The sequence below is a fragment of the Geospiza fortis genome, unplaced genomic scaffold (genome assembly GCF_000277835.1).
Source record: "Geospiza fortis unplaced genomic scaffold, GeoFor_1.0 scaffold491, whole genome shotgun sequence".
Classification (NCBI taxonomy): domain Eukaryota; kingdom Metazoa; phylum Chordata; class Aves; order Passeriformes; family Thraupidae; genus Geospiza; species Geospiza fortis.
The window spans coordinates 459,603-475,452 of record NW_005054390.1 but is presented as its reverse complement, the minus strand read 5'-3'; the positions used below and the strand labels follow the sequence as shown (position 1 = coordinate 475,452).

Sequence of the window (15,850 nt, the reverse complement as noted above, 5' to 3'; positions counted from 1 at the left end):
CCTTCCCCTCCGAAAAGGGAGGGCGCTTCCTTAATGGGGTTTGCTGCTCCTCACCTCCGTGTGCCCCCTGCGCAGGCAGAGGTGGGGTGACTTCACCCAGCTCTTCTGGAGGCCAGAGGCCACCGGAGTGGGCCTCATATCTGCAGCCCTGGGTCCTGCATGCGCTGACACTTTTCAGCCTCTTCATGAAAGTGGACGACGTTGTCCTGTTTTCTTACACCTCATTATTTCCTTGTCTTGGGTGCTTTTTGTAAGAACCCAGTGGTTTTTGTACGTGTTTCTAATAGTTCTGATAGCTTCTCAGGGTTTCTCCAGCTGGAAGCATCTTAAAAGGGAGAAATATTCACATCTTTTAACAGGCAGGGCAAGAGGAGGGGTTTTGGACAATCAGACTTTTTTTGGATGTTCATTTGATGGTTAGAAGTAGGGGTACCTAGAATTGTTAACAGCTTTTCCAAAATTATACCTAGTCTGGAGCTGGCAGGCATAACATAGTGGTGCTTTCAAAAAACAACCAATGTGCAAAATTTTCAAACTGCATAGCTTTTAAAATTATTGTTATCTTATGAGTTCATATCATGGTTAGGTTTCAGCATGGTCTGTGTTTACATACAGTGATGCTTATACTAGATAAATACACAAATTATTCTTGCTGAACAGGTCTAGCTTGACCTCTGGCCTCAGTTGAGATACCACAGTCCCCCTCTCTGGTGGATTTTTGCAATGATGGAAGGTTCCCTCCTGACTTCCACATCTGCTTTTCTATATGGTGGGGTGAAAAACCTTGTAAGGACCATCTCAGGCTGCATGTGATGAAGTGAGAGTATTATTATTTCCAACAACTTCAAGCTGTAGAATATTCCATTCACTTGTAAGTATCGCTGTAGTATTATGCCAAGGTAACTGGCAGTCTTAGTTTTGGAGTACTCATAAGCATGTTTGAAGGTGAAGCAGCTGCGATGTGATTCCCACGTCTTCATACAAACTTCGTTTACTCAGTAAGGATAACAACTTCGGTGGAGTGACTGACTTTACTATAGTTGACATTGTAGATACTGTAAGTTAAGAATTTGCGAGGAGCACACCTGTGTAGACAGACCTGATCATATTCATGCTACTTCTATTTGGTTGCTATTTGGTTTATTTGTTTTTATTTACAGAGGGTCACAAAACTGTTCTGTTATGAACTTTCAGTGGAACATGTGGTGGGTAACCATTCCAAGAAGACAAAGAAATGTTATTTTACCAAGTGTTTTGAGGTTTAAAATGTTTACTAAATACTTTAGGTTTTATGCAAGACCACAGAGCACCAGAATCATGCTAAAGGTTGTGTGAGAAGAGGAAATTCCAAGTGGAAATATCATATTGCTTGAATTGAGGTGGGACCCTGAAGTGATGCAGAGAAGTGATTACGCAAAGAATTCTAGGTGGGTTGGACAGATGAAGGACTGTGAAGGAGAGCAAACACGTGAAATGGAAGTTTAGCAGAGACATTAAAATCCAGAATATAAGGAAAGAAGTCAGTGGACGGCTTAAGAGGTGCAGTTTGCTCTAAATTAGTGACAGCAGAATTTACCAGAATCTGCTACAGAGCTTCTCATTCACTAGTAACCCCAGATGAAACTCTACTGCAATTTCATTGAAAGTCAGTCACTAGTTTCAGAAATGGTTCCCAGAGGGCTGAGATGAAGTATAAGGTAGGAGGACTAGGTAGTACACTGAAAATAGGAGAACAACTGAGAGGCAACTCAGACAGCCTAGACAAATTCAGTCAAGGCAAAGATCCATGAGTTTTGACGACAACAGAAGAGTCCTGCAATTTCCAATTATTTGGGAAATGAGTTACACTAAGATGGGCAGTTAAAGCCCTTGGAAAAGTAGATACAGCTAACAGTAGTTACATGGTGCAAATTTTCTATTTGCTGTCCTGTGAAAATGGACATTGTTGAAAAGTCCTGTTGAGGATGAGTGTCCTTATCATTCTGCAGCTATTATCATGTTCTTTTGGACAGTGGAGAGTCTGTGACCACTTCTCTAGTGCTAAGGTAATTATTGTCTGGTTATGGCTAGAGCTTGATTGTTGTAATGTGGTTAGAACCTGCTGATCATTTGTAAAGCCATGGAACATGGATACCTGTCATCACCTACAAAGGAAAGAGACCTGTGTTACCTGTAATTCTGAAGATTGCCATGCCTTCAGTGGTTTCAGACCCAACCTGAAAAAACCCAGAACTAAATAAAACCTACAAAACCCCATGAAATCCCAATCCCAATAGCAGGTTTGGGGGGTGGGGGGGAAAGCTCTGAGCTAGTGTATCAACTTTTTGTCCTAATATATGACTATTTGGGTATGTTTCTGCTTATTTTTTCCCCTCTGTAATAGCGACTTTCTAAATTACCTGAGTTCTCTGAAGGGGGCAAAATGCAGCGTTTTTCAAGCTCTATTGGTCTAATAATAGCTGGCCATATTCTAAACCTTTCTGGGCCCAAAAACTCATGAATCTTTCCAAAGTAAGTTAGAATTGTTCCCTGTGAACCTTGTCTTGCAAATATTTTTAGGTCATTGTGGCTACAGCAATGCTGCAACATAAATCAGTAGCAGAGCCAAGCATCAAGCACACATTAAACTATCTAGACATGATTTATTCCTTCTCCCAGTCCACTGTTTCAGGGTACATGGTTCAAAGCACACTAGAATAATAAAAAAAGGTATGAAGAAGGGAGGTAGAGAAAAGAAGAGATACTTTGTACACAGACAAAGAGTCACCTTCTTTTCAGTTTGTGATGTGTTGGAGGACTCAGGCACCACAGTCTGACTCTTTTCCATGTAGTGAGCATGTTTTGAAGTCTGGTCAAGGTGCACAGTGCCTATTTCTAAATGGTTTTGTACTTTTCAAAGCCTGACTACAGATGTGAACAGGAAGTAAGGGAAAATTGTTCCTTTATTTTTTTTTTCTCACCACCAAAGCTACTATTTGCATTATGTACTATTTGCATATACTGCTTTTCAGCTGCCTCATCTGAAGAAGGGCCTCTGTCCTGTTGCACATTTCATTCACTGAGTGGGACTGGCATTTGTCATTGCTTTCTGCTGAAAGTGGTCATATCTGTGTGGGTATGTCAGTCCATCCCATTTTCTGTATAGTTTTCTGTAACTAGATCTTAACTGGTTGCAAGTAAAGGCTTCTGCAGACCCACAATAAAACCAGTCTAGCTGCAATTCTGGGTTACGTAACATAATTGGGTAATTGTTTTATAAATGAAAGATATGGAAACTTTGTGCCTAGAACACAACCCAGGCAACTGAATTTCTTCCTGGCTATATGCATGATTTGGGTGAACTACAGCATGCTACTGCCTGCCATGTAGGAGCATAGTGTGATAGCTGGAATGACAATGCGTGGATGGAATTTTAGTGAGCCAGTGGGATAAATGACTGGTACTAAATGTTAGTTCCATGGGAAAATACTAGTGTCTGTGTACTTCCATAAATAGTGTACACTATCTATAAACACCCTCTTGCCACTCTAGTAATTATAAAAATACATATCTGGCAACCATGTCCCACTGCATACTGCCAAAGGCATTTATGCTTGTAATGAAGCCTAAGTGTAGGTTAATAACTAGCCACTAAGCTAAGAAAATAAACTTTCTTTTCAGGAAGTCTGAGCGCTGATATCTTAATAAACTTGTATCCTTTCAGGTTTTTATTTTGAAGACTCTTGGCTAATGGCCTCTCCTCATTTTAGTTTTTGGAACTTCATATTTCAAATACATGCTAGTAAATTTATTCATAGGGTGTGAGGATAGAAGTGTGTTTTGCCCTACAGGTGGATCTAATTAATCTGATATGTATTTGTGTGGTCAGATCCTGGGTGATCATCTGGATATTTTTTAATTTTGGTAAGCATGCTGTCTGTCTTGTTTACAACTTTTCTCTGTCACCTGATCAAAACAATTTTTTTGCAGTCTTGTGACTTTTTCTCACTTGCTGGAGGTCAGAGATAGTGTAATGCAACTTTTACTTTTGCAGAAGTGGGAATCCTTGCCAAGTCCTACATTGACCAAGGGCAGCTTATTCCAGATCACATCATGACACAACTAATGCTGAATGAGATAAAAGGTCTAGACCAGTACAACTGGCTATTGGATGGTAAGTTATCATGTTGGATATCACTATATATGGAGAGAAAATCTGCTCTGGAAAACTTAGGACTGCTTTGGTTGCTGGTAGCCAGCTTGTTGTGAAACTTACAGCGGATAGTCTGCCCCAGTTTCTTTGGCTGACAAATGCTTTGGATATACCCTGCCCTCAGAACATTACAGGGATATTTAACTCATGTTGAAAAAGGTAGTTCAACACTCCAGAAAAATTTCAAAACTGGCAATTCTGGTATTTTTTATGATAATTTATATGGTATTTCCCCGTTAAAATAGGCATTGAGAAGTTTATTTTTTAAAGTATTTTCATATTAAAGTCCTTGGGAATGGAAAACTTTTGAAGGATGAGGCTTTGAAATTATCTAAATAGCAAGGTAGGAATGTGATGCAGTAACAAATAAGTATGGAAAAGTACTGCAGCAGTGTGGAGTGTAATCAAAACTATTGCTCAATTGCCCTAAGAGGTCTCCTTCATTTGCTGTTTGGTTCTGTTCTCCAGAGTGAACTGTTTTGCAGTTCTGCAGTGTAAGCTCATTGCTTCAGCATTCTTGCTAGAGAGAAAATGCATTTGCTGCTGTCTTCATGAACTGGATGGCTCTTGTTATTCCAGCCCCTGGGAATACAGTTGGATGCCCAGCACAAAAATAGTGTCTAGGCTGGATACATGTTTTTCCAGGCTCTAGTCACAACCTGTCTCAGTAGATAAAAAAATTAATGGTGTGGCTTTCTATTTAGAAGGAGTGAAAAATCCACAATGGCTTCTGTCCCTGAGTGCTTTATTGTAGTTATATTTATATAGTTGCTCCTACATACAGTGGTATGTTCTGGTGGCTTTAGTCACAGCTGGGCTCCTTCCTGAGAGAAAGACTTTATTCCCACAATGAACAGTACAATGAAACCTACACCATAAAGCAAAGAATGGTAGATATCGGGGTTTTTTTCCTTTAGTTTCAGGTCCCGTGTACACATAGTTCCAGTCTTGTGGATCTGGATGTGTAGCAGTATAGTAGTATAGCAGTATAGTAGTAGTAGCTGTGCCCACTGGCAGCTCTCAGCAGGAGGACTGTGTCAAGACCATAAGAGAATAAATCAATTTCTGCTGCTTGTTAATGTGCTCCTGCCTTTAAACTTATGCAGCAGAAATTTTGTCTGCATCAGCATTTGTAATGAGATCCAGTGAATTACTCTAGGGATAGCCCTGGCATAATGGGCTTCACAGGAACAACATTGTTCTGTTGAAATATGTTAACCCATAATCTTAAGTGTGGTAACTGCAATGCAGAACAAACAGATGGGGTCAGTTAGCTCAAACCAGAGTTGCAGAACCGCTTGCGTGTTCACTTGGCCAAACACCCATTTACCACCTTACAATACCTTGGTGGCTTCTGGAGTCATAGCAGATGTAGCAGTCTGAGTCATATGTATCTGTGGGTATAATCCATTTAGATTTACATGCTGTATAATCTAGAGCACTTTTCTCTGTGTTCCTGGAATCTTTGTAATTCATCACCTCTTGCAGATCTTTTTCTGTATAGAGAGAACACTATGTAGAAAATGTCAGTTCAATTTCAATGAAATGCTTTCCTAAAGGCACTTCAATTTGTTGAGGAATTTCCTCATTACTCAGTCCAAAGCAAACTCAATTTCCAGCTGCATAGCTTAGAAACATGGTGGCTGCTAATAGAATAAATAACAGCAGTTCTTGAACAGTGTTCAACATCAGTGTTGAAGACCTGGCTCTTCCTCTGCTCTTACCATTTAGAAGCACTTTCATGCAATAATGTGAATTTGTGAGAAATAGGATGAGGGCAGCTCATGACTGTGATGCAAGCCAGGTGCAAAAGACTTAATGCACAAGCAAGGACTTGGTCTGAGTTAATAAACTCTGTCTTTTTGTAATGTTTTTCCTTACTCATGCAATGGACAGATCAACATTATGCAAGAGTTTCTTAAGTTTGTGCCTATCGGTACTTGCCTTTATGAAGAAGTTTACTTGTACAGTATGATGCAAATGAGAAGCTACTGAAGAAAATGAGACTATTCTAGAGTTTTTTGAGGAGAGGAACTGTTCCAGTGAGTATAGGATGCAATAACACATTCTGCAGTAGCTTTGACCACTGAAGATCTTTGCTCAATATTTCATTTCAAATTCTTTGTGGAGATGTTGGCTTTCTTGGTCTTTGTTCCCACTGCACCCCTCTTAAGTTCCACTAGATTATCTAATAGTTTAAGGCATATAATAGGGAGCCACAGAGTTCATGGGGAAAAATGCAGCATCTTTGAAGTGAAGAGACAGGTTCCTAATCAGCCTGAGTGTTCTCACAGTCATCATATCTGAGGGGAGTTTGATACACTAAAACATTCAGAAACCTTCTAAATCCTGTACTGCCTCTGGTAAATAGATTTGGCTTACTGCAACTGAATAAAACAGGTTTGTAATGGCCACCACCTTAAGCCAGACTTACACAGCTCTGAAAGTAAGATATATCACAAATGTTTCTAGGTAGTTCTGAGGGAAACTCTTCACTGGAGCTTTTATTATTCCAAATGTGTATACAGTGCTTTTATTCAGTGTAGTGGTATATGGTGTATATATAAATATGGGGTCTTTTTGCACTTATTTTTTGCACTTTTGGGAAGATTATTAGCTGAAATGAAGAAATAAAAGCTGGGAGGCATTTAAAAAGTTAAAATGCCACGACACACTGAAAGATATTGGAAACTCTGGTGTCTCTTCCATCTTTATAGAACATGACAATGCTTTTTGGTTTTTTTTTTTGCTGTGTAACAATTATTTTCTTTAATGACTCAATCCAGGTAATTTTTGCTATAACTCTGCTTTCAGAATTTTATGAAGTTGTTTCCTTTAAAAAGGTTTCCCCAGAACAGTTGCTCAGGCAGAAGCGCTCGATAAAGAATGTCACATAGACACTGTGATTGACCTAGATGTGCCATTTGAGACCATAAAGTGTCGGCTTACAGCACGCTGGATCCACCCTGCCAGTGGCAGAGTCTACAATCTTGAATTCAGTCCTCCCAAAGTGCAGGTAAGCAATATGCATTGGTGCCGGCACTAAATAAGTACCGCATTGTGTTTGCATAATGTGTTTCAAAACACAGCAGCTCAGAACAAAAAGGCTCATCTCATTTATTGGGAGTACAGAATCTTTCCGGTAACACCATATGCTGGTATGAGGGTATATTAGTGACCTGGCAGAACCTCAAGGTGTTGGACAATGTATTTGTCCCCTGCAGAGCAGAACACCATGATGTTTTGTAAGCACTTGTTAAAGCTGTTCACTGATCTGGAATACTGTCTGCCTTGTGCACTGGAACAGGATCTGGGCATGGCTTTAGCCTGTTTGTAGCCTGTACAGTCCAAAATGTAGATTTCTTTTCCTTCCTCTAGAGGAGTAATGCTTTATATATAGGAAACACCAAACCACCAGTCAGAGGAATCCACTTAATGCTATCCCTGTGTTTATATTTAACCAGGATGGGTATTTTCATGGGAAGAGCTGCTGTACTGCAAAACTGCAAGTCAGGGAAGCTTTTCAACAGATTAATTTTTAACAGAATTTTATGACTTGAGATATTCTAAAGAGGAGATTGAAGATAAAGACTGTACATTGTTACCTTAAATTTTTTAGTGCAACTCAGCTAAAACTAAATAACTTAGCTGTTGTGGCACCACATTTCACTTGGAAGCTCTATTAATTTACATCGGATATACAGCAGGCCCTGTAGTTTTTGAATTTCAGTGTTGCAGGAAAAGAGGCCAGCTTGAAATACCAGGTAAGCACGGGAAGTGAGCAACTGAAAATATTGCCTTTGTTTTGTTTAAAACAAGGTGTTTCAAATCATGGTTATTTTCAATTGCAGAAGAGCACAGGCAAGATGGAACAGAGAATTCTCAGACTTACCAGAGTAGGCTTCAGCTGCCAGAGCTTTGCTATTTAGGATCTGTCTTACCTTTCACTAATTAGCAGACTTAACACAACACAGTGGACTGCAATACTTAAATTGAAAACATGGAATAGAGCTAAACAGGTGAAATATGGTTGTCTCTATTATCTTAATAGACCTGCAAAATGCTTGCTTACTTAGTAGGAACATTTTTTTTAAAACTGTTGTTAACTGATAACTCTTCCATTTTGCAACTTAAAATCAAAGGGCCATTAACTCCTTTGCCCGTTTTAGTATTGTCAAGTGAAGGTCCAATTGGTCTCTTATTTCCTGTTGTACAGGATTACAAACAGTATTGTTTTCTCTTGCACGTGAAGGTTTTGTCTTCATATTCCCCATATTCTATGAATGTTCCAGAGGACAAATTAGTCAAGTTACTATGATCTAATATTCATTGGCAATACTGAGAAAACATTTTTAACTGACAGACTGTTTAACTGGAAAGTCAACAACTTAACATTCCAGACAAGAACACAGGCAGCAGCCACTATAAGCAGAAATCTACGCCCTGATTAAGTGGAAATTGATCATAATTAAAATAGAAAATTACATAAAGCATGCTTTAAGAGAAGTAAAAAGTATACTCTGCTATTTGCTTTTAACCATGATTAGGGCATTGATGACATTACTGGTGAGCCCCTTGTTCAGCGTGATGATGACAAGCCAGAGACTGTCAGCAAGAGGCTCCAGGCTTATGATGCGCAAACAAAACCCGTCCTAGAATATTATCGGTGAGTAGTAAAATCTGTTTTTCCACATTCCAAAATCTTACTGTGCATCAGCATAGCGAGGAACAGATCTCTCTGCTACAGAATATATTATACCACAACAGTGAGTGTGGTTTGAGTAGCTGTGTAGCTTTCATGAACTCAGTCAGAAGTCAACAGTTGAATGAGTATGATTTTCCAGGGTTGCATGAGACCTTCTGGAACCTGTCTGGTAAAATAACCTGTCACTGCAGCCAGCCACATTTAGCTTTCTAAAGAATGCTATGCATTACTCAATACATTGCAGTAGTGCTATGAGCAACAACAGCTCTGGTGGGTGAAGTAACACACGGTTCCTTTTTTTGCAAGAATTTACAATATTTTGTTTTCTGGATGTATAAGTAAAAACTCTGCTAATAAGTGCAAGGAGTCAAGAAGCCATACACAAATAGAGAAACTGTTAATGAGGATTTAAATGTGGCTGTTCTAAGAACAGGACTGTGACTGGACCCAGCTAGCAAGACTCTTTAGGAAGAAGTAGCTAATTCAGAATTGTCATTTGCATTGTGGAGTGGAAATAAATTACTAGTTTAAGAGTTAAAATTATATACAATCTTTCTCTTAATGTAAAGCTGCAAGCATCATACTGCTGATATACAGACATATAGTCGGTCACCATGTAGAGCTCTAGTCTTACCTTGCCTAGACAAAGCAATCAGACTCTGACAACATCAATGGTTGTACTTTCTGTATTTCCATATTCACCACACTTTGTTGTATTCTTCCAGGACTGTTGAGCAGAAATCAATGTCCAGCCTGCATTTCCAATGCTACAGCTTTCTTGGTGTCACACGTATATTTTCACACTCCTGCCAGGGTAATCTTCAAGTGAGGTGGAGATTTTGGAACAATTAAACAATTTGACATCTGTAATGCTTTCTTCTTTTTCTTCCTTAGGAAAAAAGGGTTATTGAAATCCTTTTCTGGAACAGAAACCAATAAGATCTGGCCACATATCTATGCTTTCCTTCAAACCAAGTTGCCAGATGTAAGCCAGAAAGATGCTGCCAACCCCAGGTGAAAATGGGTCAAACTTCTGCTCACCTGCCATAGCTCACTCCCAATTACCTGAGATTCTGCAATCAAGGATTTGTCCAAGTAGTCTACCAGACTCATCAATAATTTAAGTCCAATGCTGTCCTTAACTTACACTATGGTAAAATTTTGTTGCCTGAGGTTACCACTTCAATGCTGTATTTTTTTATATTAAATATACCTAATTTCAAAAATACAGTAACTGTCTTTAACAAAAGCCAGTACTCTTGTGTCTCTTATTTGGAAAACACATTTCAGAATACAGTTTAATTAGAAAACACATTGGCTGATTTACTCAATCAGTAAATGAAGCAATGACAAGAACATGCAGGCACATTCCTTGAACATGTGCCTAGCTGGAGCTAGCCAGAAATTGTTAAGAACAATGACCACTGGGCTGCAAAGAGTCATTTCAGACCAGAGCTTTTGTGTATGGAAACTGATCTTATAAAAAGGTTAGCTTCTTGTTTGCTTACACAGATGTGACTTGATTTTGCTCACCATAAATTATACTTGTACAAATTATCTAAGCAAGTATTATGTTTCTATTTCTGCCCTCAAAGCAACTATTTTGCAGGCATGGGAAATGGAGTTTCAATGATGTGTAATACATTTGGTAAAACCTCTGTTTTTGTGTGACCCTGCAAGACTATCAGTAAAAAGATATTGAACAGATTGTGTAATCTGGTAAACCTGTAGCTAGATAGCTAGATGATCTTGACCAGTGAATGTCTTTTCTACTATCTTGGAAAACAAGTGCTCACTGATGCCAGTGACATGATTTCCAGTGGTCAAAATACTAACTTTGGCATATAACTGTAGCAATTTTTATTGTTGCAACTGGACTGGTTTTCATGAGGTTCTTGTCTCTGACCAGCTCTTGTGTTAATTCACTACATAACTGGAAATACAAACTTCCACAGTCCACAGTTCTTAACAGTCCAGGGACTGCAGACACTGCTATTTTTCAGTGAATCCTCCCAGCCCTTTTTGAATGCTCATCAGAGTAGAAGTTTCAGGAGTCAGCAAAATCTGAGGAACAAACAACTCTGTCTAGGTAATGTCTGAAGTAGCTGTGTCCTAGTAATGCAGGTTCCAATCTCCTTCAGCAGTGACTGTAAACAGCTACAGAGCTGGGTTGTTGACATACCTTGGACTGCATCTGCACATCCAGTTTTAGAATTATGAATATTGAGACATATTTCAGTCTAAAAAGAGATAGCCATTGTAGAATTTGTGAAGTTTTCCCCCTACTATAAATGAACAATATAAACAGCAGCTTCCAGTACAATCAGTTTTCCTTTCATGTAAAGAAAGCTTGCCAAGAAGGTTGACCACTTGTACTGTCCTCTTGAGGAAATGCCTACATACTACAGTAAGAAACCCTGATTAGCTGCTAGTATTCTTACATTTTGATTTCAATAAAAAAGTCAATTTTTTTTTCACCAGCATACATAAATTTCAGTGAACCAGAAAGAGGAGGGGGGAGGAAATCTCATTATTTGACATTTATTTCTGCACCCAGTTTTACCCCCTTAGAAACTTAAGAAATAACTTCTACTGTGTAATAGCAGAAGTTGGATCAATGGCTCCACTGCTAAGGGTAGCAAGTCCCTGTTCTACATTGCCCTTACTACCCTTGCATACGACAGTTAAAAAACAGCCTGAAGTTACTTGTTTTCCTTTAAGTTTCCCTTAATATTTAACTAATCATTAAGGAGAAGGCAGTGTTTACTTACCCTTTCCTGCAGTATTTGTCAAGTTTAACCAGATGCAGTAGAAATTTTTATTTTTTATCTCAAATTTGCATGTGGGACAGAACTGCTCCTTGCTCTTTAGTCTTCAGCCTGTTTGCAAAAGAAGGCTAAAGAGCAGAAGTCATATGGAAAGCTACTTTTTTGAGTGTATTTGCTATTGCATTGGTACTAATACTCTGGTATATTCTGCAGACTTGGCTGTAGGCAAACTGAAAATTACTGGAATCTATTTTGCAGAATCACATAATAATTAAGGTCGGAAAAAACTTCCAAAATCATTGACTTTAACCTTTTACCATCACCACCCTGCCAAATAACTCACAGCACTAGGTGCCATGTCCAGTTATTTCTTAAACACTCCCAGGGATGGCGACTCCAACGCTTCCATGGGCAGCCCGTTCCAGTGCTTGGCAATCCTTTCAGTGAATGAAATCCTCCTCATGTCCAACCTGAACTGCCCTGGGCACAGCTTGAGGCCATTTCCTCTTGTCCTGTTACTTCTTAGCTGGGAGAAGAGGCCAAACCCCACCCAGCTATACCCTCCTTCCAGGCAGTTGTAGAGTGTGATAATGTGCCCGAGCCTCCTTTTCTCCAGCCTGAACAACCCCAACTCAATCAGCTGCTACTCACAGGACTTGTGCTCCAGACCCTTCCCCAGCTCCACTGCCCCTCTTCAGACATGCTCCAGCAGCTCCATGTCCTTCCTGGAGTAAAGGGCCCAAAACTGAGCACAGGATTTGAAGTACAGCTTCACCAGTGCTGAGTACACTGGGACAATCCCTGCCCTGCTCCTGCTGGCCACACTATTGGTACAGGCCAGGATGCCATTGGCCTTCTTGGCCACCTGGGCTGACGTTCAGTCACTGGCCCCAGCAGCCCCAGGTCCTTTTTCTGTGGGCAACTTTCCAGACACTCTGTATCAGCTTGTGGCACTGCCTGGGGTTATTCTGCATGAACTAAAAACTGGAGGTAGGCTGACCACTGAACTTTTGAAAACAATATGCCTTCCAAACCTACATAAAATCAGGACAATTCAGTAATGGATGAAGAATATGTATGGATACCATTATCTGAGGCATAAGCTGTCTTTGCTAGTCTTCCAATTAAGGTATACGTTTTTATAGACAAACCTGCTGTAATAACAGCAAGTTAGAAAAGCACAGCAGAATTCTGGAGTGCAAGGTTCTGTTGTCTAGAAAATGTATTTGGATTTCCAGCTTCTTAAACAAGAAGCTTTTAATGCTTTTCCACTTAATGGTTGAGTTGACAATGTCAGAAACCCACTTTGGTTGAATAGCATATGAATAGCATATGAACTTTCAACTTTGGTTGAATGGCATATGAACTTTCAAACAGTGCATGACACCTCACCCTATGTGACTTGTAACAAAGCTTTTTGTTTAAACTGAGGTCTTAGCCTAACCCTTGTACAAGTTCCCTTCATCAATTACTTCAACAATAACAAGACTTGGGTTTAAAAAATAATCTGAAGTTAGCCTAATGAATAAGAAGAGAATCAGACTCCAAGAAATCATACAACCCACCACTCATTTGTAGACAAGTGTTATTATGTTTTAGGATTAAACCAAGTTACGTTTAATGAAAGTACAATACAACATTTATATCCCCTTAGTAGAGGTAGAAAGCCAGTGTTTTAATCTAATCCATTCAGATCAGAAATACTGATACCAGATACTGATTTATTGCTATTAGTGATAACCAAATTTGAGAGCTTATACTGTCAGCAAGGTAGCATGAATACAGTTGCAATCTCCAATATTCAGAGTAAAACATATCCACACCTGTAGTAAGACAATAGCAGATTCTACCAAGAATCTGCTGCTTCTTGTAAACATTGTATTTGTGCAGATGTTTAATTTCTAAAATCATGAAAGGCAAGGTTAGTAGCAGAAAACACATCCAGTTTCACATTCGGCAATATAAGAACCCTGCTCTTCAAGGACAACTAAAAACCTAGCAGCACATTTCAAACAATATTACAAGTTTTTTCTTAATTACCCACCCTTCAAAGTCCCTCCCCCCCAAATCAAATAAAAACAACAAAAATCTGACACGAAAAATAAAGTGCAGTACCCAGAAAAATAAGTGTCAAGAAAATAGCCATGTTTGTTTCTTTGGGAAAAAAAAAAAAAAAAGGAAATTAAAAGAGTACTTGGCCTCAGTCTTAAAAGTACTATAATGTGTCCATCATTTTGGATTCTTCTTCATCTCTTTGTATCACCGAGTTGAAACTGCAGACATCTGTGTTTATGGAACCTTGCAGATCTCCTGTGTTCTGCAACAGATAAAACCTGACAGCTTAGTGCTTCATGATTGTATAGATGGAGGGAGAAACAGAGAGAGAGAAACAAAGACTGTTTCCATTGTCCATCTTATGATGAGACAAATTTACAATAGAAAGGAAGTAAGATCTGAAAACATCCTCCACCAGTATTTTTTCACTGTGTCAAGATTTTTTAAAATTTGCTAGCATAGCTTATATTTGGTCTTAATACTTCTAGCACCTAACTGCATATTTATATAAAATTCAGCTATTTGATCTACCTCTGAGAGGTACTTTAATCATATTATTTCAAACAAGTACATTAAATTATGACTCCTTTCCTAATACATAATTTTTGACAATCTTTTAAGTTGTTTCTTCATTACAGAATGTGGCCATAACTGGAACTGCAAAAAACACCTAAGTATACCCTTTTATCACAAAGGAAGACTTTCCTTAGACTTGACTTCTCTTGCCCAGAGAAGTTATGAGGTCCCTGGCAGTGTTCAAGGCCGGGCTGAATGGGGTTGTCTGGCCTATGAAAGGTGCCCCTGCCATGGCAGGGAGTTTGGAACTAGATGATCTTCAGGGTCCGCTCCAACTCAAACCATTCTATGATTCTGTAACTTACTTGACTGATCCCATGATTTTACACTGCTTTGGTGATGACTGGGAATACAGTTCTAAGATCTGATCAGATTTATCATGCGGTGTTTATTTTAGGCATGAAAATGTAAAGGCAATTAACAAACATATACTTTTGACCTTTTGCTGATGCTGTGAATTCCAGCAAGTAAAAAGAAAGGCCACAAATTTTTTAATACAAAAAAGTGTATTAATAACACTGCATGATATATCCTAAGCACTAGCAATTCAAGAAAGAATCCTCTTTATATCTCAGAAAGGTACAGCTTCTCTAGGCAGGACCTAATCCTGCTTTAGTTAAATTAAATTTTGGAAATAATAAACCTACCTGTAAAAAAGATGTCCATTCCCCCACACAGCCAGGACTGACATTGAGATCATGTAGTAACATGGTTTGAAAGCCATGTGATTGTGACCAGATTCTCACTCTTGCCTTGAATGCCTCAAGTTCGCTTTTAAAGGCCTCAAAGTAGCCTTCTCCTGTCTGCAAAGAAAAAAATGAAGTATTTGTTCTTTAGCCATTTGTTCTTTTGAATTGTAAGCTTACACAGTGCTGAAAAAAATCCAGGCAGTAATGACATGTTATACCTTTTGGGGAATAACAACTGTGAACAACTTAGGGATAAAGTTAGTCAATTTAAAGTTATGTTTCATGTAGATTTCTTTTTAGGACAATCTGTAGCATTTATATGCAGAAGTAAAGTAGCTGATTTATCTGAGAACATGTAAAACCAAACCTAATTTTAGCCTGTAATTTATTCCAACTCAGAAGGTATCCTTACAACAGATGCTTGTTGAAGCCCTTTGATCAAAAGTAAAGCACAAACTAATTCACATTTTAACTATACTCATTTAGGCAATATTAAGATCCATTAGAGTCGTGAACGACTGAACAAAGTCTATAGCAAATCACAGTTTCAGTTTTCCCACCTTTTTCCCATGAAGCTCTGGATTGCCCTATTTCAGTCATGAGAAAGGGACACTTTATATAGCTGCCTCACAGTAAGGGGGAGACTTTGAAAACACGTGTAATTAGTCAATAGTCAGACCAGTTTAGGATCAGTGGGTATTTGCTGTTGTTACTTAATTATTACTTGTCTGTGACGCACCTGCTGTCCCCCAGCTGCATCTTGCCTTCCACCTACAACAAGCAAAATCCACTAAGCTTTCATCTGCAGAACCAGAATTATAACAAAGTGTTCTATCTAGAAAATAATTGCTATCAAAACTCTTTC

At 38.9% G+C, this 15,850-nt stretch overlaps 2 protein-coding genes across 2 annotated transcripts in view; one reads left to right on the top strand and one right to left on the bottom strand.

Annotated features, from left to right (window-relative positions):
- The first annotated feature begins 4,012 nt into the window (after nucleotides 1-4,012).
- Nucleotides 4,013-10,150, top strand: AK3 (adenylate kinase 3). Its single transcript, XM_031060769.1, has 4 exons — nucleotides 4,013-4,153; nucleotides 7,036-7,208; nucleotides 8,740-8,858; nucleotides 9,792-10,150. Exons 1-4 carry the CDS (start codon nucleotides 4,093-4,095, stop codon nucleotides 9,913-9,915), a joined length of 477 nt encoding a protein of 158 aa, XP_030916629.1. The 5' UTR covers nucleotides 4,013-4,092; the 3' UTR covers nucleotides 9,916-10,150.
- A 3,216-nt stretch (nucleotides 10,151-13,366) lies between these two features.
- CDC37L1 (cell division cycle 37 like 1) overlaps nucleotides 13,367-15,850 on the bottom strand; it is a gene marked incomplete at its 5' end in the record, with an annotated part of 7,753 nt that continues 5,269 nt past the window's right edge. Inside the window, 2 exons of the mRNA XM_031060776.1 lie at nucleotides 13,367-13,982; nucleotides 14,944-15,099. Coding sequence (XP_030916636.1) covers nucleotides 13,881-13,982; nucleotides 14,944-15,099 — 258 coding nt within the window. The remainder of the gene's footprint in view (nucleotides 13,983-14,943; nucleotides 15,100-15,850) is intronic.

Coding starts and splice junctions, on each gene's coding strand:
- AK3 (XM_031060769.1), top strand. CDS start 4,093: ATGACACAACTAATGCTGAATGAGATAAAAGGTCTAGACCAGTACAAC. Junction 4,154..7,035: donor GTACAACTGGCTATTGGATG/GTAAGTTATCAT, acceptor TCCTTTAAAAAG/GTTTCCCCAGAACAGTTGCT. Junction 7,209..8,739: donor TCAGTCCTCCCAAAGTGCAG/GTAAGCAATATG, acceptor AACCATGATTAG/GGCATTGATGACATTACTGG.